The sequence below is a fragment of the Sorex fumeus genome, unplaced genomic scaffold (assembly GCF_029834395.1).
Source record: "Sorex fumeus unplaced genomic scaffold, SorFum_2.1 ptg000051l, whole genome shotgun sequence".
Taxonomy (NCBI): Eukaryota; Metazoa; Chordata; class Mammalia; order Eulipotyphla; family Soricidae; genus Sorex; species Sorex fumeus.
This window is the reverse complement of record NW_026606108.1, coordinates 2,223,692-2,243,437: the sequence shown is the minus strand read 5'-3', so window position 1 is coordinate 2,243,437 and position 19,746 is coordinate 2,223,692. Positions and strand designations below refer to the sequence as shown.

General features: G+C 45.1%; 1 protein-coding gene across 2 annotated transcripts in view; it reads left to right on the top strand.

Annotated features, from left to right (window-relative positions):
• Window positions 1–8,504, top strand: part of GABRA5 (gamma-aminobutyric acid type A receptor subunit alpha5) — a 76,418-nt gene extending 67,914 nt beyond the window's left edge. For both annotated transcript variants that reach the window (XM_056124365.1, XM_056124364.1), the window contains exons 8-10: window positions 26–178; window positions 4,866–5,077; window positions 7,844–8,504. In XM_056124365.1, coding sequence (XP_055980340.1) covers window positions 26–178; window positions 4,866–5,077; window positions 7,844–8,137 — 659 coding nt within the window. In that variant the 3' untranslated portion in view covers window positions 8,138–8,504. The remainder of the gene's footprint in view (window positions 1–25; window positions 179–4,865; window positions 5,078–7,843) is intronic.
• The last annotated feature ends 11,242 nt before the right edge of the window (window positions 8,505–19,746 follow it).

Sequence of the window (19,746 nt, the reverse complement as noted above, 5' to 3'; positions counted from 1 at the left end):
AAACCAGCTTCGTGCTTCTTTGCAGGCGAGTACACCATCATGACGGCGCACTTCCACCTGAAGAGGAAGATCGGGTACTTCGTCATCCAGACCTACCTGCCCTGTATCATGACTGTCATCCTGTCCCAGGTGTCCTTTTGGTTGAACCGAGAGTCCGTTCCGGCCAGGACTGTGTTTGGTGAGTGGTCACCAGCCACACTTGGTCATCAGTGCTTGTGGCTGCTTCGAATCCCCCACCCCTCTATCCCCACAGCCAGGCTGTTTCAGCACCCCACCACTGCTGCCTGTCTGTGCTCTGGAAAGCTCATGGGCAGATCTGATAAGGAGTGCCCGTGGGAATGAGGACCCGGGGGCAGGGGCTAGGGGGAGGGGGCGTCACAGGCACTCTGTCCCATTCTGACACTGGCTGTTCCGAGGGATTACAGGGCTTTTGTTGGTTGGGATTTTTGTTGTTGTTGTTGTTGTTGTTGCTGTTGATTGTATTTTTAAAAAATATTTGACAGAGGCTGGAGTGATTGGACAGTGTGTAGGGTGTTTGCCTTGCAGGCAGTCGACCTGGGTTTGATCCCTGGCATCCCATATGGTCCCCGAAGCATCACCAGAAGTAATTCCTGAGTGCAGGATCAGGAGTAACCTTTGAGCATTGCCAGGAGTAACCCTCTCCAAAAAAAATTGACAGTCTTGGCAGTTGATGTTCTGTGTGATTGTGCTGATGTATGCTGACTGGTTTCATAATAGACTTTTTTGGGGCTGGAGGGATAGTACAGCAGAAAGGGCACTTGCTTTGCATGTGGCCAAGCCAGGTTCAATCCCTAACACCACGTAGGGTCCCCTGTGCCTAGCCCGGAAGTCTCTGAGCACAGAGACAGGAGTAATCCCAGAGACTTCCTGATGTGTCCCCCCAAATAACATCAACAAAGGTCAGTTCCTGGATAACGGAACCATCCTCCTTGCCACGCCTCGAGGTAGGCTTGGCTGATGATTCTTTGGGAACTGTGCCTCCCATGCCATATTCGTGAGACCAGGCCCATTCCTGGCGATCTCCAAGGAGGGGGCACTGCAGGGTTCTGGCATGCTGGGGACATGCGGGGTGCCCAGGAGCCTCCTGGCAGGGTTGGCTATTGAACTTGGGCCTTCGTGCTAACTTCTCAGGCCGATCATTGAACCACCTCTAGCCCCTGATATTTATTTTGTAAAGAAAACCATTTCTTCCTGAGCCTCTGAGGTGTTCACTGACTATACTCCCACATTCCAAGGTAACATGGGCTGGGAAAGGTCAACTGGGTGTGACGTTTTGGGGGCTGTGCAGGGGGACATATCTGGCCCATCTATATAACTCAGGGGAATATAGAGAATCAAGGGCATCTCAGAGAGAGAATAAAGCTTAGTAAGTTTAACCTGCAGAGGCTTCTTGGCTCGGCAGAAACGCTGTGAGTGTGATCGGTGTGTAAACTCACACAAATAGGTGGCACGGCACCCACACGGCGGCGGCTCTATCTCTCCCGCCACCCGCGTTCGGTAGTCTCACCCTTCTACCACCCCGGAGAGGTCGATGGCGATGGTCAGGTGGAGGAAGGAACGAGGGCCAGGCTGGTAGGTATTAGTCATAGTTTATTCTGATTCTCTCCTCATCTCTCCTTCTGTCTCTCCTTCTCTCTCTCTGCTCCCATCTCTCTCTGTTTCTCCTCGTCTCTCCTGTCTCTGCTCCCATGCTACTTCATTCTCCTTCTCCATCCCCCTTCATCCTCCTCTTCCTTCTGATCCTCTCTGAACTTCTGCTTCTTCCTCCTGCCCCCTGCCCCACTCCTACAGTACAGTTAAATCCTCTCTCCATGAGGAATTGGGGGAAACAATTAGGTGCGGTCGCAATCAATAGGGGTGGAGATGAACAGGGGTAGAAATCTTAGCCTCAGGGAAGACCGCTCCTAGGACAGATCCTTCCTTAGCAGGAGGACCCACCCTAGAGCAGAATCCCATGGGCGTGCCTCTCCTCTCCTTGTCCGACAAGCATACAAGAATATAATATAAATCATTTTGTATGGATACAGTAAGAAATATCTTAAACTTATAGAATTGCTCTCCTAGGGCCATCTCGATCTCAGACTACGGTGCCCAGGCCAGATAGTCTTTCCCACCCCTAGCAGGATCCTAGTCTTGTCGTTACCTTTGGATCATGACAGCATTTGTCTATGATCAAACTCTTAACTTATAGTTAAGAATCGTGGCACTTTGGCCTGGCCCATTTCGCTGCCAGGGTAGCTCACTGCTTGCCCTGGGTCCATTCAGTCCCTCGTCGGGACCCTGCTTTTGGGGTGTTAGGAACTAAGGGCAACTGAGGCTTAAGTCGAGAAAGATGCCCGGAGTGAATAATATTCAAGGCCAATCAAATCCTAAGTTACAAAGCATAATGTTAACGGTCTTCCTGTATCTATACAAAAAGGATATTACCTTAAAGTAAACTGTTCATAAGGCATAAGGAGAGGAGAAAGGCAATATTTCACTCATACATATAAAATCATAGATTTCTGGGAAACTGATCTTACAAATTAACAAAGTCTGATTAAGGGGAAAGCTGATTAACTGGATGGGGAGGAGAGCATAGGGAAGACTGTTTACATGTTTACATGTAAACACAATGGAAGTGGAAGTGCCTCTGGAGCACTGTGGTGGGTGTAACCAGATTGATGGATGTAACCAGATAAAACCTAAGCTTCTTGAAGGACAAAGCAATGTTACCCAACAATCGGTACCTGCTTCCTCCTCTTGTGACATGGGTTTGCAGATTCCTAGCACATACTTGTGTTCTTCTAAAATGTCAAGTTGACTTCATGCTTTGTCTCTGCCTCTCTGAGTTCACCTCTGAAGAAGGAAGACCTCCCTGCATGAATCAGAGTCCCCGGAGAGGAGGCAGTCGGTGGCATAGGGGTTTCTGATTAGACCATGTGCCCATTTCACCAGCCTTGTTTGATGGCCTGTCCAGGAGCTTTGGGTTGTGCAGAGAGATTAGCTACTGCCCAGAAGCCCTCCCCCAATTTCATGTGACCATTCAAGGGTGATTCAGTAAGTGGAGGGGGACTAAATTGGAAAAGGCAGCACGGTGCACTGTTTTGTTGTTAGCAGGGTTTTGTTGTTAGCTTTTTTCTTTTTAATTTGTTTAGATTCTGCTTGAGTGAAAAGATATGGTAGAATCATGTTTTTCTACATCTCACTTGTCTCACTCAGTGTGGTCTCCACCAGTTCCATACCAGTATGCCATATTAACTGTGCTCCACCTTTCTCATGACTGAGTAATATTCTGTGGTAGCCAGTCAGCCATGAATAGGCATTCACTGAGGCAAACATCAGATATTCATTGTCTCCTAGTTTTAAGAGATCTAAAATCAAGACAAGCCCAGAATCAAGATGGCAGCCAAGATGCTTCTTTCTGAGGTTGGGAAAAAGGTTCTGTCTCTGGTTTTTCTCCTGGATCTAATTCTAAGAATTCCTTGTTTGAGGGGCAGCATAATTCCAAATCTCCCAGGTTGTTTCGTTGGTGTGTCTCTGGGATCCCTCATCTTATAGATGAGGGCCCTAATGATTATGGTAACAATCATGTTTCTAAGAAACAGACTCAGAATCTCTGAAAGGGACAGCTTCCAGAGATGAATGTGAGGTGGACAAAACTGCAGGAAGAGGGATGGTCCAGGAAGTCAGGAAGCCACATGTTTACTGGGCCCTGCAGGTCTGGGTCCCAGTATGGGGTCTCATTTGCCCACTGATGAATATCCCGAAATACTTTCAGTCTTCAAGTGTCTCACCTGCAAAATCTGGGTCACAATACCTTTGGGTGACAGCATCCTTGCTTACATGGGAGTCTTACCCTGGTAGGTGGTGTTGAACCTGCCATTTGTGGAAGAATGTTCCTGGGGGTTCAGCCTGGCTGCAAAGTTTTCTCCAGAAGCCACAGCAGACAGGGACCATCTGGCACTGCAGCTGGAGGGGATACTGGGGCTCAGCCGGAGGGATGCCCAGAGCCTGGGTCAGATATGATGCTTCAATGGCATAGAGACTTAAAAGTGAGCCTAGATAAGATAAAGGTGTTGCTAGGGCGTGGGCATGGGGAAGAGTTTGGAGCTTTTGGTGTCCACCTTCCCGTCCTATTACTGCCTTTGCTCCTGCTGGAGCTTCTCTCTGGAGGAGATCCAGCCCTCTTTGGCCCTGCAGTGGGCCAATTAGAGTCTTCTCAGGTCTCAGTTCCCCATCTACAAAGTGGGCATGGCCCAAATGCTTCCAGCAACTTCAGGGCTAGTGACAGAGTCACTACTACAAATCTCATCTTGGTTTTATTACATCCCAGGAAGTCATTGCCAGTCTTCGGGCTGACTTCATCCAGGAACTGGCACCTGCCTCGGCTGCCTGCCTCCAGCTCACTCTGCATACAACACAAGTTCAGTGAAACACTTCACTCAAACTGTGTCCAGATCATTACCTGTTTATGGCAGGGGTAGGGGGAGGGTATATGGGGAGGGGGGAGAGTTCACCCCACCCCAGGAAGCAATCCTTCTCCTTATCCTCTGTGGGGGACACAACTGTCTTCTGGACTTGATTCAGGTCAAGGGGAATAGGATGAGTCCCCGTGGAGAAGTCAGATGCAAATCCTGGCCTCCAAGACTATATTCTAGTGATGGAGCATCCACAAAACAAGAAAAAAGAATAATAAGCAAAAAAGTCAGTGCTGGTGTGTGTGTCCCAAAGACCGCAGGGAGGGAAGCCATTGGCCAGTTTCCTCAGGTCCGTCATGGTTGGGGGAAATGGGTCTAGATGCGGGACTGATCTGTTTTCTTCTCTCCCTCTGCCTCCTCACCCCATGCCCTCTACAACTGCAGGGGTCACCACAGTGCTGACTATGACCACCCTCAGTATCAGTGCCCGCAACTCCCTGCCCAAGGTGGCATATGCCACTGCTATGGACTGGTTCATCGCTGTGTGTTATGCCTTCGTCTTCTCTGCGCTGATTGAGTTTGCCACTGTCAACTACTTCACCAAAAGAGGCTGGGCCTGGGATGGCAAGAAAGCCCAGGAAGCAGCCAAGAATAAGGTAGGGAAGCTTTTCCTCTGCCCATCTCCTCCACCCCCGGGCTTGGTGTGTGCAGAGCTGTGCCTTTCCACAGGCTCTGTGTGCTCTGCTCTGAACCACCAGTGTCATTCCAGAGAGGCACCAGATGCTGTTGGAATGGCCCAGACAAGCAGGGTGTTTGTCTGGTTTTTAGTCCCACAGACCATTCCGCTATGCAGCATATCTTATGTAAGGTGATCTGCAGGCCAGAATGGGGCCCTAGCAAACCCCACAGATGCTGAGCGCATACAACGTCACTGGCCCCTTGGAAGGAAAGCATTCCTCTCTGCTCTGGAGCAATGCATTGTTGAGTAGTTACATGCTTCTTGGTGCCTCAATCTGAGGACTGGGTTGAAGGAGAAAGGTTGCAGCCCAGAATTCCAAGCTGAACCGTGCCCTTGGGGAGAGGAGATTTGAAAATAAAGCAGTTCAGGATAAGCTGCTCATTACATCAGACTTTAAGCAAATAAGGAAATCCTTCACTCTAAACCTGCTTGAGTTCTCTGCGTAGATGTGAAACTGAGACGTAATCTGTTCTTTCAAATTTCAGCTTGGGGCTGGAGAGAGCCCAGGGTGAGGGTGTCTGTGTTGGATCCCCTGTACCACTCCCGAGCACTATCAGAGTGACTCCTGAGCAGAGTGAGGAGTCAGCTCTGAACACAATGGGGTGTGGTTCAAGTAAATAAAAATAAAACCTCAGCAGCACGAGTCCTAGCAGTGTTTAGACACTCAGGTTTATGTCCTCAGGTCCAAGCCGAGATGGCAGACTCAGAAGAAACCTTATTGGGGGAAAGGAAGGGAAGGGGAAGAAAAAACAGGGGTAGGTCAGGACAGGCAAGAATGAACTGGGATCAACTTGGAAGGGCTCTGAGGAACTGGGAAGGGTTGAGATGGGCAGGGATGGGCAGGGATGGGCAGGAATGGGCGGGGACAGACTGCAACAGTCAAAGATAGGCTGGGATTGACTAGGACAGACTAGAATGGGCAGCTTAGCCTGGTTATCCCAAATGCCAAGAAGCCTGGGAAAGGTGTCAAGCTTTTTTTGAATATTCTTTGACTCCGGGGGTGACTGAGCATGCTACATGCAAGGTGGTAAGATAGAGGGAGACAGGGCAGGCACAGGGAGTGTTTATCTCCCAGGTACCCTTCAGGCATTCTCTTTCTTCATCTCTGGAAGCTATTTCCGTGTGGTCCCTGAAGCTGGTGTGGGAACAGCCACTCTCTGTGTACTATGTGGTCTACAGTTCCCAGGTTCTTCAACATTTTCAAGAATGAAAATATTGAGTAATAAAGATGCTCAGGCTTAGAGATGGAAATAGAAATTTTTTTGGAAAGGAAAAGGAAAAAGGAAGGGAAATCCCCAAGCAGGGAGGAACCTAGTATAGGACCAGGTTAACTAGGGCTTTTTTTTTTTTTTTGGTTCTAAGAAAACTGGGTTTTGGTGTTACTGAGTGGCAGAATGTTGCAGAGATACAGGGAAGTTAAAGATAAAGGGTTTTGTGTAGCCCTTTTAAATGAAATTTGGGCTCTTTCCATTTCTCCTGATAGACAGTGGGGTAGAGAACACAAGGGCCCTACAGAGTAGTCTGGCCTTTTGCCTTGTGTGCCTACTATCTTACTCGTGGGAGCCTAAACTCTGGGAAGAACTTTCTGGTCTTGGGAAATTACAGGAAGGTTTAAAATGTAAGACAGGACCATGGGGATGAAGATTGTGTTAGGTCCATGGAACAGTGGACCTGCTGGCAAGGGGAAACCGAAGTGCCTCTTTCACTCCTCTGCTGCTATCAAAAGGACCAGAATGACATGTCCTGAACTCTCAGCCAGGGACCCAGTCTGGGACACCTGTGTCTGTGAGGAACGTTCCACTCAGTGTCATCATGAGTAGTCTCTGCTTTGTGTTGTTTTGTTTCCTTGAATGCTGCTTATCAAAGAAATGTTAACTTGCCTGTGAAATGTAAGATGTTTGCAGGTGGCCTGGCCCTTCTGATTTTCTGTCCTCTGAGTGCCCCGTGTCCTCTGCTATGGCCTCGGCTGAGTCTCAGGCATGGAAGAGCTGCCCTGATCCATTAGCCTCATGGAGGAAAGGCCCAGAGAGCTCCCTGTGGGCTTCTGACAGGAAGGAGGAGATGGCCTTGCCAAGTGGGAACATTGGGGCTAGGTGCAATTTGGGGAGCTAGGGGCCCACAAACAAATGGACATAAAGGATGAAAAATGGAGCTGGCAAAATATTCATAGAAGTGGGTGTCCTTGGACCCTGAAGAATCCCATCTGAAATATCTAGACTGAATGTAGGAAATGGAGAAAAATGTGGATGCTGCCTAGATCAGCCTTGATCCCAGACAACAGGGAGAAGAAGGACAGAGAAGGAAAGAAAGTGGTAGGGGAAGGAGAAGGAGAGAAAGTGAATAACAGCAGGCAGGGTCCATAGGCCTCCAGTGCTGATGTGAGGGAGTGCTATAGCTCTGTATCAGCAACTCTGAAATCACGAGATCTAAACCATAGTCACCAAACTGTCAAGATGGCCAGTGGAGGTCGGGGAAGGAACTAGGGGACATGGGTGGAGGGAAGTGAATACAAGGGGTGGGATTAGTGCTAGAATATTCTATACCTAAAACTCAACTATCATTAACTTTGTAAATCATGGTCCTTTCATTAAGTAATTTTTAAAAGATACCCAACAGCATCGTGAATGGGTGGATTTCCTATACAGAGCAGCCCCCTTCCTTACCTTCTCATCCTGTTTTCCAGAAAAAAGAGCGGGAACGCCTACTGAATACGACCACCAATGCTTATAACACTGCGAGGTTGCCCCTCCCACCCAACATCCCCAGGGATCAGGTCTCTGCCGAAGCAGTCTTGGTCCCAGGGAAAGCCCCGGAAGAGAAAGCTGCAGAAAACAAAAAGACTTACAATAGCATCAGCAAGATCGATAAGATGTCCCGTATTGTGTTTCCAGTTTTGTTCGGCACTTTCAACTTGGTCTACTGGGCCACCTATCTGAATAGGGAGCCTGTGATCAAGGGCGCTGGTTCACCAAAATAACTCAGAGAGTCACCCACCAGCCAGAAGATGCCCAGGCCACAGGGACCCTGGGACCTTCTCTACGTGGGCACTCTCTTTCAGGAAATTTTTGCATGTTCCATAATGTGTACCAATAATATTGCCTTGATGTTTCTATATATAAGTGTCAGAAGTTTCAAAGAGGTCGCCTTGATTCAAAAGGGTGGGGGTGGAGAGCAGAAATCTTTCTAGAACATGGCGAGAAATAGAAACTCCCAGCCTTGAATACCCAGGATCTATCTCACAGCGATCGTTTACAATCCAGATAAGTCTATTTTTAACAGTTCCAAGGGTTATTGAACAACGGTTTTTATACTTCCAATGTCATTTCATATAAATTTTCCCAATGTTTTACAAAACGCTCTGTGATGACGTGTTGGTCAGCCCTCGGCAGTGACCAAGGACACATGTCTCAGTCACCAAAGGCAAACCGTCAGCAGTGAACGACAAAATGAATTCCTTAGCGAATTCTTCCTGTTCTACAGTCAGAAGACAGTTGCATGATCTCATATTAAGAAATAGCATAGCGGGGCTGGAGTGATAGTACAGCGGGTTGGGCAGCGTTTGCCTTGCACGCGGCCAACCCGGGTTCAATCCCTGGCATCCCTTATGATCCGCCAAGCACTGCCAGGAGTAATTCCTGAGTGCAAAGCCAGGAGTATCCCCTGAGTGTTGCTGGGTATGACCCCAAAAAGCAAAATTAATAATAATAATAATAACATAGCAAATATTTAAGCAGACAAATTCAATAACAGAAATAATAGGGTATGCTAGGTTCACACTTAAAATCTTTTCCCTATGGAAAAATTTAACTGCATAAAAATTCTTTTTGTTTTTTTTGGTAAGAGGAAATAATTTCTTCCCAACCCCATTCTCCTTCACTAAGCAAATAATGACCAAAATAGACAAGAAGCAACTAAAGCAAGACCCGTGTGGCGCCTGTGGTGGTCGGCCCTTGTTACCTGTGGAGTAACACAGCTCCCCCTGTGCCAGGGCAACTGCGCTTCAGTGGTAATACGTGATGGTCAATTGTTTTTATTTGATTTCATGTATGCTTTCCATGGTTGAACTATTGCTCTGTTCGCTTTTGTATATGAATCTTAAATGTTCATTAAAAAGTGAAAAATGAGCTGATCTGGTGGGTACATATCTTTTTTTTAAAGATGATTCCTATTTGGAAAATAATCATCTTTTTTCTTTGATAGAAACAGAAACTCATCAGGAAATGGCCAAACTGATGCCCTTGGGTAGAGTGAAGAGAGAAAAGCTATTCTATGAGCAGACAGATACTCCTGTCCATCTGCTTATAGGATAGATAGTCCTTTGTCTCCAGGACTAGTAGCTTGTGGGGTTCTGTCCACTAGAGCCTTATTTGAGGGTGTCTGCAAAATGATGCTTGTTTGGTGGGCAGAGAGCCCACCCAGCCTTCTGCTGCTCCATGAGCAGAGAGGAGCAGTGGTACATTCTGTCATGGTGGTCATGGGGACAGGTACAGAAGTGATATGGCATAGAGAAACTTTCTTCTTCCTCCTTAACTCACGTGGAATACTGTAAAGAAAGTACCACTGTGAGTTAACAGTATCAAAGTTCAATCTGTCTAGGGGCAGAAGAGATAGTACCACAGGTAGGGCGCTGGCCTTGCCCACACCATGCCTATGCGGTTCCCCCCAAACAAGAAGTAGTGATCTGGAGCACAGAGCCAAGCGTAAGTCCTGAACACAGCCAGATGTGGCCCCCAAACGAAACAACAAAAATCAGACCTGCCTAAGTGGGCTGCTGGGGTATCTAATTTATTGGGTTTGGGGGGTGAGGAATGGGAAATTCCTGGTCAGGTCAGGTAATTCTCTAGCCAACAGTCAGACCATCAGTTCAATGCCAGGTCTGAGGACAGGGGTACTACTCAGTTCCTGGAGTGTCGGGAATTATATACATCACATTGTTGGTATGTGTGGGGGCCACCAGGATTGCACCTTGATATGCTTGAGGGACCATGTGGTGCCAGTGGTATTACCTGAGCCTTACATGTGGCTTAAGCCCTACACTCTCCCTCTGCCTAATTACCTTATTCTTTTTCTGTCTGGATTTTGGCCTTGGAGACATACCTGATGATGCTCAGGGCTTACTCCTTTCTCTGTGCTCAGGTGTCACTCCTGGCTGCACTCAGGGGTTCATATGCAGTTCTAGGGATCAAGTTCAGGTTGACTGTGTGCATGACCAATGCCTTACCTACTGTTCTATGTCTCTAGCCCCCTAATTCTTCATAATCTGTCGCCAGTCTGGTTTGGTTGGTGCAGGTACACCCAGGCATGGGCATGTAGCATCTTTCATCGTGTGAACGGCCCTAGCGTCCTTTTACTGAAAGTTCTGAGTATTTATCCCAAAAGCCCTGTCCATAAGATGCAAGGTCAGTCATCATATTACAGGGTGCATCCAATGAGACGGGTCTTGGGCTCCTTGAAAGGGCAGGTGCCCATTTGCTGGCATCTGCTTCTTTGTATTAGCAGAGGAACACAGAGTATTTCTGGGGTCTGGTTTTGGGAACTGACAAGTCGAAAACTTAACACAAAGGATGCTTTTCATCTTCAAAGGAGGAGTACTACTCCATTACCAAGGACAATGTATTTTTAGTCTGAAGCGTGGGTTTTCCATTAGCCAGCCATACCATTTTATGCCGCCCAAATAGACAAGAAACCAAACATTTGGCCAACGCCAGCTTCTCTCTCCATGGGTTGTTTCATTGTGTTCCTCTGTTGTCGTCTTTGGAGGGACAGGTGTGATGTTATGTCTAAAAGGCTGTGCACATTTAAAACACCTTCACATACTTTAAACACCAGCCCTAACGGGAAATGATGTCTTCTCATTCAGTTTGTATTCATTTTTCTGACAAGTTCTAGCCTTGGTTACAGAAAACCCCAGGAGTTCCACTGGATTGATTCCAGTTTGAAAATATGCCCAACACATTTAAATATATGCTGCTGAGCCTTTAAGTCTGATGAATATTTAGTGGAGAGCATTAGTTTTCCACCCTCTGATTTGGGATTGTAGATATTTCAGTGTTACTTTTAATGAGGACATAATAAAGAATCACCTTGAGAAAAAAAAATAACAAGGAAAGAAATAAAATTTTTGAAAGTAAGTATAAATTGCTTTGCCCTACTTTTAGAACAAGATGCTTAAATGTATCTCTCTTGACATCACCACAAATGGAAAAACCTCAAATAAGCCAGTGGTCAGTCTGACTTCTAAATTTTCTCATGGATGGATGCAAAGAGGGGAGGAATCTGTGCATCCATCTATGGTAGACTTTAGACAAGCCCGGCCTAAACACTTAGGTACAATAATGGGGTTCAGGGACTGGAGAGATAATATACTGAGTAAGGCACTGACCTTGTATTTGGCTGATGGTTTAATTCTCAGTATCCCATATGGTCTCCTGAGCCTTGCCAGGAGTTATTCCTGAGTGCAGAGCCAGGAAGAAGTCCTGAGCACCACTGGGTGTGGCCCAAAACCCAAAATTAAGGACGGGGGCTTTCAAGTGATATTAGGACAATGATCACAGTTAGAGGGATGGCACTGCCACCCCTGGAAGATTCCAAAGTCCAACTTTCTATCCTTTATGTAATTTTGATGCCTGGGGACTGGTTCTCTTGTCTCTCCTGGGGCAAATTATGGCACATAGGTACAGCAAACCTCTATTTTACAATCAGGGGTGTTGAAACCCAAAGAGGTTCATCCGTTGACTCAAATCCCAGCAGAGGATACAGGGAAATGACAAGTCAAATTCCAGCACCCACTCTGATTTATTTATTTATTGATTGATTGGTTTTCGAGAGCCATCTCTGGTGGTGCTCAGTGCTCAAGGATCACTTGTGGCAGTGCTCAGGAGACAAATATGGGATACTGGGGATCAAACTCAGGTCAGCTACCTGCAAGGTGAACATCCTAGGTGCTGTCTTATCACTCTGGCCCCGGACCTTGATTTGAACAAAATGTAACCTAACAAGAAAAAATGTGCTTCCAGTCCTGCTTGAATGATTCTCTATTAAGAATGCCCAAGAGACTTTTCTTGTTGTTTTACTTCACTAGAAGCATGACCTTTAAGTCTGTTCCCTCCAATATCAAAATCAGAGTTTCTGTGATCTTGGAAACATCTTCGGGAAGATTGAAATGAACTGTCAGTGTAGGCCTTTTTAGGCTTCCCTCCTTCCTCAAAGAGAGGAGTGGAGGGGAAAGAGGAGGGGTGGCAGCAGGTGAGACAGGCAGACCTGGCTCTGATGGACTTTAAGTATGATGAGACAAACTCTCAGAGCTCTGAGGTTGAGGACTGATGTTAAACTGATGTGGTCACAGGCCAGAGGGGATAGGCTCATGAAAGGACAGCTTGGCTGCCTGGTCAGGGAGTTTTCAATCAACATTAGCCCCCATTGTAAGAGCTAGTGTTAAATCCCAAAGAACATTTATTTCCTCGGAAATTGAATTCTCTCAGTGAAAACAGTGTTTTAAATATTTAAAAATTAGTCTTCATACCTTTTGACAATGCAGGCGCATCTGGGAGGCTGGCTCCAGGAAGCAAGGATGGCGGGCATTTGAATATGAATTGCGCTGATCATAGCAATTACTTGCTGGGTTTGCAGTGCTGGAAGGTAATGATTTTGAATGTGGAAAAAAAATAAGATTCACCTCATCCAAGATTTACATGATTCTATGTCACCATCATTTTTAGTCAAGTTGCTCTAGTTCTGAGCCTGTTTTGAAAGGAGCATGACTTACTTAAGGCTTCAAAAATATTTACTTCTTCAAACTCCCTTAATAGGAAGTCTGAAGAAAAGGGATTTCTTAGCCTTTTTCAATTCAAATTAAGAGACAAATCCAAAGATCAGATACTATACTTTGTAACGTGGGACCTTCGAGAGGGATATTTGAAAGGCATTCTGCTTGACTCGATTGTCCTAACTGAACCTGACTTACTCTATGATCTGTGGACAGCTTCCAGGAGTGATCATCAGCTCTGTTGCAGACCATGGGAAGGTCTCTGTGAAGGTAAGCGGACAGAGGGAAGGAAGTCTGGAATGTGGCAGATGGGAGGATCTGGTTCAGTCCCTCTCAGTAGGGGAGCTTGTATCTTGAGAGTTTATAAAATCAAAACCTCATGGCTTTCCACATTTGCTCTAACAGCACATCCTAGGTTGTGACCACGGGTTCATTCTGAGTCACAGGCTTGAACTTGTATGAGTGACCCTCTGATTTCTTATCCAGTTGGGATACTTCTAGAATGGGTTTAGCAGCAAGAACGCTCTCCCTCACCCAATGCTGTCAAACTGGCATGATGATCCAAAGTCAGGATTTCAGTGCTCTGAAAATGGGATGGAATTAAAAGTGGTGGTGGAAGAGAAGCTTTTGAACCCCAGAACAGGGAGGTCCATGGCAAGCCCACCTCTGGATTCGACCGTCTCCTTCCTTCCCCTTGGCACAGGACTATGAAGACCAGCAGCGGGGGCCACCCAAGGGGACACAGATGATTCCAAAAAATATTTCTGTGCACCCAGACTTTGCCATGCTTTGCCTGACTTGGAGCTCCAAGACAAAAGCTTAATCCCCAGGATAAAGGTTAGCCATTGGGGAATGTGGGGATCGTCCCAATTGTCCACCTAATATAAACCCCAAGGTCAGAATTTCCCCCTGGGTAAAACAAATTTAATTTAGTTTAGACAAGATGGTATCAAAGTGCACCCAGGCAAGAACAAAATAGCAAATTATCAAGACTTAAGACTCTGCTTCAAAGATACCTGCTAAATTCCCCAGGCTCTGCTTCTGACATCCCAGTGTCTGCTGACTATGCTTAGGGTATTTGTGCACTGAAACAAGAACTCATGTGGCTGGAGCTGGAGGGGAGCATGTAGGAGCAGAAAATGTCTTCAAGAATTGGCCAGACCACCCCCTTGCTCAAGTCTGTGGAGGCTAACAGAGTCCTGGGCAGGTCTGCTGGGAGAGGTTGGAGATACCTGGTGGGCTTCATTGTGATAAATCACCACATGGGAAGGTAGAATTATAGTTTCTCAAAGAGGAGACTAGCAGTGAGTAGGCTTGGGGTAGGGAGAGGAGAGAGGTGGGGGAGAAGAGAGGGAGGGAGAGAGAGGAAGACAGAGGGAGAGGGACAGAGAGAGAGATAGGGAGAGAGGGTGAGAGGGATTAAAAAAAGAGGGAGAGAGAATGAGAGAGCAAGAGTGGAAGAGCAAAGAAAAGAGGGAGAAAGAGAGGAGGGAAGGAGAGAGAGAAAGAGAGGGACAGGGATAGAGGGAGCAAGAGAGCAAGAAAGAAAAAGAGGGAGAGAGAACAGAGGGAGAGAATGAGAGAGAGAGAGCAAGAGAGCAAAAGAGAGAGGAAGAGGTGAGAGGGAGAGGGAGAGAGAGAAAGGGTGAGAAAGAGAGGGAAAGAGGGAGGGAGGGAAAGAGAGAGAGGGAGAGGGAGAGAGAGAAAGGGACCAAGAGAGAAAGAGCACAGACATGCTAAAACAAGGCCCTGGAAATCACGTCCACGAGGGCTGCCCAGAGGTCTGTGGTATTGTTCCTCAGAATCTGGAAAACTCTGTGCTTGTTCCAGGCAGCATCATTGCTGAAGAGTGAGCTGAGAGAACACCCCAGGAGGGACAGCAGGTATGAGAGACATCACCCCACAGGGGACACCACAGCACCACCACCTGGGAAAACTCACCAGACAGAAAAAACAGTTAACAACCACCACAAAAATAAACACACAGCAATGAACAGTGAGAAAGGGGGAGTGATGGTCTATTTCAAAACACATACCAAGGGGTGCAGAGGGAGGTGAGGGGAAAGGCCTTGCCTTGCAAGCAGTGGCACAGGGCTCAAATCTCCAGTACTAAGACATGGTCCCCTGAGCATTGCCCGGCGGGGTCCCCAACAAAAACAACAGGATGAAGAAGAACGAAGACTTCAAAAAAATCAAAGTAAGTGAAATCCTTACTCCAAAAATGAGAACAACAACATAGCCCAAATGAAATACAAGGTAAGTGAAATCAAGGTAAAAGTAAAACTGACTTACGTGGCTTGCATAAAACTCCATTAATGAATCAGGATGGATGATTGATTAATAAAATGAAATACAAAAAGGGAAGGAAACCCATGTAAAATCTTTGCAGGCAATCAGAATGAAAATGGAAAATGCTAGTGAATCAATGATAAAATTAACTCAAACAGCACGACAATTTAAAAAAAGGAAATATAAAAATAATATGAAATAATAAGACTGCTTATGTGCACGAAAAATTGGCATTTGGAGAACATGATGGAAGCAAAAACCACCCTTTACAATAGAAATTAAAAAGGTCGAATTGTTTTGGGGGGTGTGGGTTGGCTGACCCATGCCTGGTGGTGCTCAGGGCTTTCTCCTGGCTCTGTGCTCAGGGGACCTTATGCAGTGCCCTGGATTGAACTGGGGTTGGTCACTTGCAAGTAAAGCATGTTAATGTCTTTCCTATCTCTCTGACCCCAAAAGATTGACTTATTAGAAAGAAAGGCATATGAAAATTCTATGTGAACTAGAACAAAACCTTTCCTTAACAGTACCGAAGGCAGTTTGCCATCATAAAGACATCAGTTTCCTAAGATACATTATCCATTCATTCTATACGAGTTGGAAATAAGATCAACTTGGAAAGAGAAATATGAGAATACAAGAAATTATTGAACAAGAAGATACAAACTGACTCAGATGTAAAAACTCGGTCCAAAATCTCTAAGATTAAAACGGTGGCTTGAGCAAAGTTATAGTAGTCATTGGGATAGAATAAAAACTCAAAAGCAGGGCTGGAGAAATAGTGTGGGCACATATGTGGCCATCCAAGTTCAATCCCCAGCATGACATGTGGTCCCCAGAGCACTGTCAGGAGTGACCTTTCAGTATTGCCAGATGTGGTACCAAAGACAATAAAAAGCTTCAGAACCTCTTCGATCAGTTTAATCAGTGGCTGAATAAATAGCAGTATTTCTAAATGTAAAAAACAAAAACAAAAAACAAAATTTCAGAACCAAATCCAGGTATGTATAAAAATTTAGCAGATAGTAGCACTGAGATTTGTTGTTACTGTTTTTGGCATATCGAAAATGCCACGGGGAGCTTGCTAGGCTCTGTCGTGCTTGCTGATAGTGAGATAGTAAACTGAGGAAATATAATCCCTATAGCAAAGTTGAACTTTAAACTGTGTAGTATGGAAGATGTGGAGAACCACTTAGGAAATATTGAAATGGCAACCATATTTCACATACTATACATATCTCAAAGGATCAGATGTGGAAAAATGCAATCACATGGATGGCAGGACCACTTATAAGTAAATTATTTTATAACTTGGGCATAGAAATTTAAACATTTAGCTGCAAAACTATGGATGACTTTTACATTTATCAGTTTTTATTTGTTTTGGGGCCATGCCTGGTGGTGCTCATGACTTACTCTTGGCTCTGCACTCAGAGATCACTCCTGGCAGGCTGGGGGACCATGTGGGGTGCTGGAGACTGAACTCAGGTCAGCCTCATGCAAGGCAAACTCCCTACCGACTGCAATGTTTCTTCACCCCAATATTAACAACTTAAACTCCAGGAATATTAGATCCGATTATCGAATCATACAGAAATGACAGGAAGACAAAATTATTCGCCGCCTCTACCTCAGGTACATGAGTATGATATATAAAAATACAGGCCCTTATATTTGAGGACAAAATATAGATGTATGAAAATATATTGAAAAGAAAAATATGGACAAAGAGCACGGGAAGATGATCTGCTAAAATATAAGATGATTATAAACATCTTAGATGCTCAATTTTACCCACAATAAGAATGCAAAGTAGATCTATTTTGAGATGTCATCTCTCACCTCTTAGTTAACACATTTGAAAAAATACTCTATTGATAGAGCTAAGGGGAAATGTAATTTTGAAAGCTGGAATGAAAAATGAACAAATTTTCCTATGGGAAGGAAATTTGATAATATCTCATTAAAATACACATTACATGCTTTGACCTAGAAATCCACCTCTAGGAATTTACTCTGAATATATATCATCTAGTCCAACATTTATCAGCAATTGAGAAATCCTGAAACTATTAAAATATCCCAACACAGCATAAATATTTAAAAAAGAATGTGAAGCAGGAGAGATAGCACACAGTTTAAGGCACATACCATGCATGCTGCCAACTCTGGTTCAGTCCCAGTACCACATATGGTCCCCTCATCCCCACCCAAGCCCTAGAGGGTCTGAGCACCAATAGGGTGTCCCAGAAGTCCCCCAGGACTGCAGGGTCTTCATGGCACCACATCCTTACAGTGAACTGTCTAAAGAACACTGGGAGGGACTTCTGGGTTTCCTGAGCATCTCTTGGGAGGCCAAAAACAGAAAAAAGGAAAAGATAAAAGTTAGAGTATTTGCATACAAGATAGAGAGTGAAAAGTCAGTATTGCACACACTATAATAGGGCTGTCGATTCAAAAAGTTACAGGAAGAATGCTGAAGGTTCTATATAAAGTGCAAAAAAGTCAAGACGTGGACTGGAGAGAGCAGAGAGAGAAGGGCACTAGACTTGCACACAGCCAGCCTGCGGTTGATTCTCAGCACCCCATGTGATCTCTCGAGCCCTGCCAGGAGTGACCCTTGAGTGCAGAGCCAGGAGTGAACCCTGAGCACCACCAGGTGTGGCCATAAACCAAAAACACAGAACAAAAAAGCAAAGAGGGGTCAGAAAGACAGCACAAGAGTTCAGACACTCGACTTGTGCATGTTACTAACCTCTGTCCAATCCCTAGTGCCACACAACATCCCTTAAGCACTACCAGGCTTGGTCCCTAATCCAGGAGTAAGCTCTGAGCACTGTTGGGTATGGCCGCAAAATTTACCAAAAAATATATATATAAAGGAAAATAAGTAATTTGAGGGCAGAGAAAACTCTACCCAATAGCAACTCAACCAAATGTTTCAATAGCAACTTGACCAAACTCTATCAAACCAGCGTTGTGCACCTGATGCCAGGTAAAACATACCTAATCTAAACCTGGTCCTGAGAAAAAGACTCAGACTGAGACACAGTCTGCAGAATCACTCATGTACTGGAACTCTCCGTGTTATGAAAGGCCACAAAGAACTGTTCCAGCTGTACAATAGGCTGAAGAGTAACTGATGTTTCATGTCACTGAATAAGGCCCTACACTATCAGGGCCTAAAGGCACTAATGCTATTGAAGAGCAATTAAAGTGATGAACAAATAACACTTGAGCTGTGCATCACATTCCATGGAAATATTTGACTGTATTGTTTAAAATTTCTTTTTAGCTTCTGAATATTTTAGAGGAAATTGTTACAAAAATGGGAAACTTTTGCAAGTGATTTTTATATGGAAATGCAAATAAACTAGAACAGCCAAAGGAATGATTTCAGAGCACTAACAGTAATCAATATTAAGAATTATTTTAAAGTTATTAAAAAAGTATGATAATGGTGCCTATATAAAATAGATCAAAAGGACAAAATCCATAAAAGGGTGTATTGAGATATGACTGCCTGCTTTATGCAAATTCTGAAGTAAATAGATCACATTTTAAATACATCATGTTAGGACAATTAGTGCTCTGAAAATAAATAAACATTGACTCACAGATTAAACTGGGTACTAAAATCAATTAGATATAAATCCTAGCCATAAATAGGGTGCTTTTTTTCTAAAGCTTTCAGAGGAAAATATAATAGTGGATTTTTATAATCTCTGGCTGGGCAAGAATATGATAAAAGAAAACACTGAATAATAATGTTCACAAAACACTTCTGAAGATGGGAAGGTAAATTATGAAGAGAAGACTTGATCTCTCTCTCTCTCTTTCTCTCTCTCTCTCTCTCTCTCTCTCTCTCTCTCTCTCTCACACACACACACACACACACACACACAGACTCATCAAAACTACATGTCAAGTTTCTCCACAGAAAGTGATAAATAGGCTGGTTTAAAAATGGCAAAGGATTTGAATGACATTTCATGAAGGCAAATATTCCAGTGGCTGGTAGGAATTCTAACAGGGCTTGGGGCCCTTAAATCAGAGAGAAATCTCATGGTGGCAAGTTGAGGCTGTTGCATTTTATTGAGGCTATCTGGGCCAAGGCTGCCTAGCCCACAGCTCCCCAGATGAAATCTCATCATGGCTATTACCTCCCCTAGACATATGCATTTCCTATGACCTAGAACTTCATTCCTCATTGGAGAATTAAGAGAATGAAACATCTTGGAGCAATCACAGACACGCAATGGCCAGGACGCATGGAGCATCAGCAGTGTTGAATGCCATGTCAGGGGGCATATGGAACGATGAACAGAGAGTCACTCTTGCCTGCAGTGGCTGGATGCATCTTGCAGAGAGTTTGCTCGGGAGAGACACTAGACAGGAAGTAGAATCTACTGCACCATGAAGTTCCCTGGTGGCCACGACGGGCTTTCTCTGACCTTCGAAGCGTGATTCGATGGATTTGCATCCATCTATTGATCTATTGGGATTGGATTGGCATTGACCTAATGATTGATTAG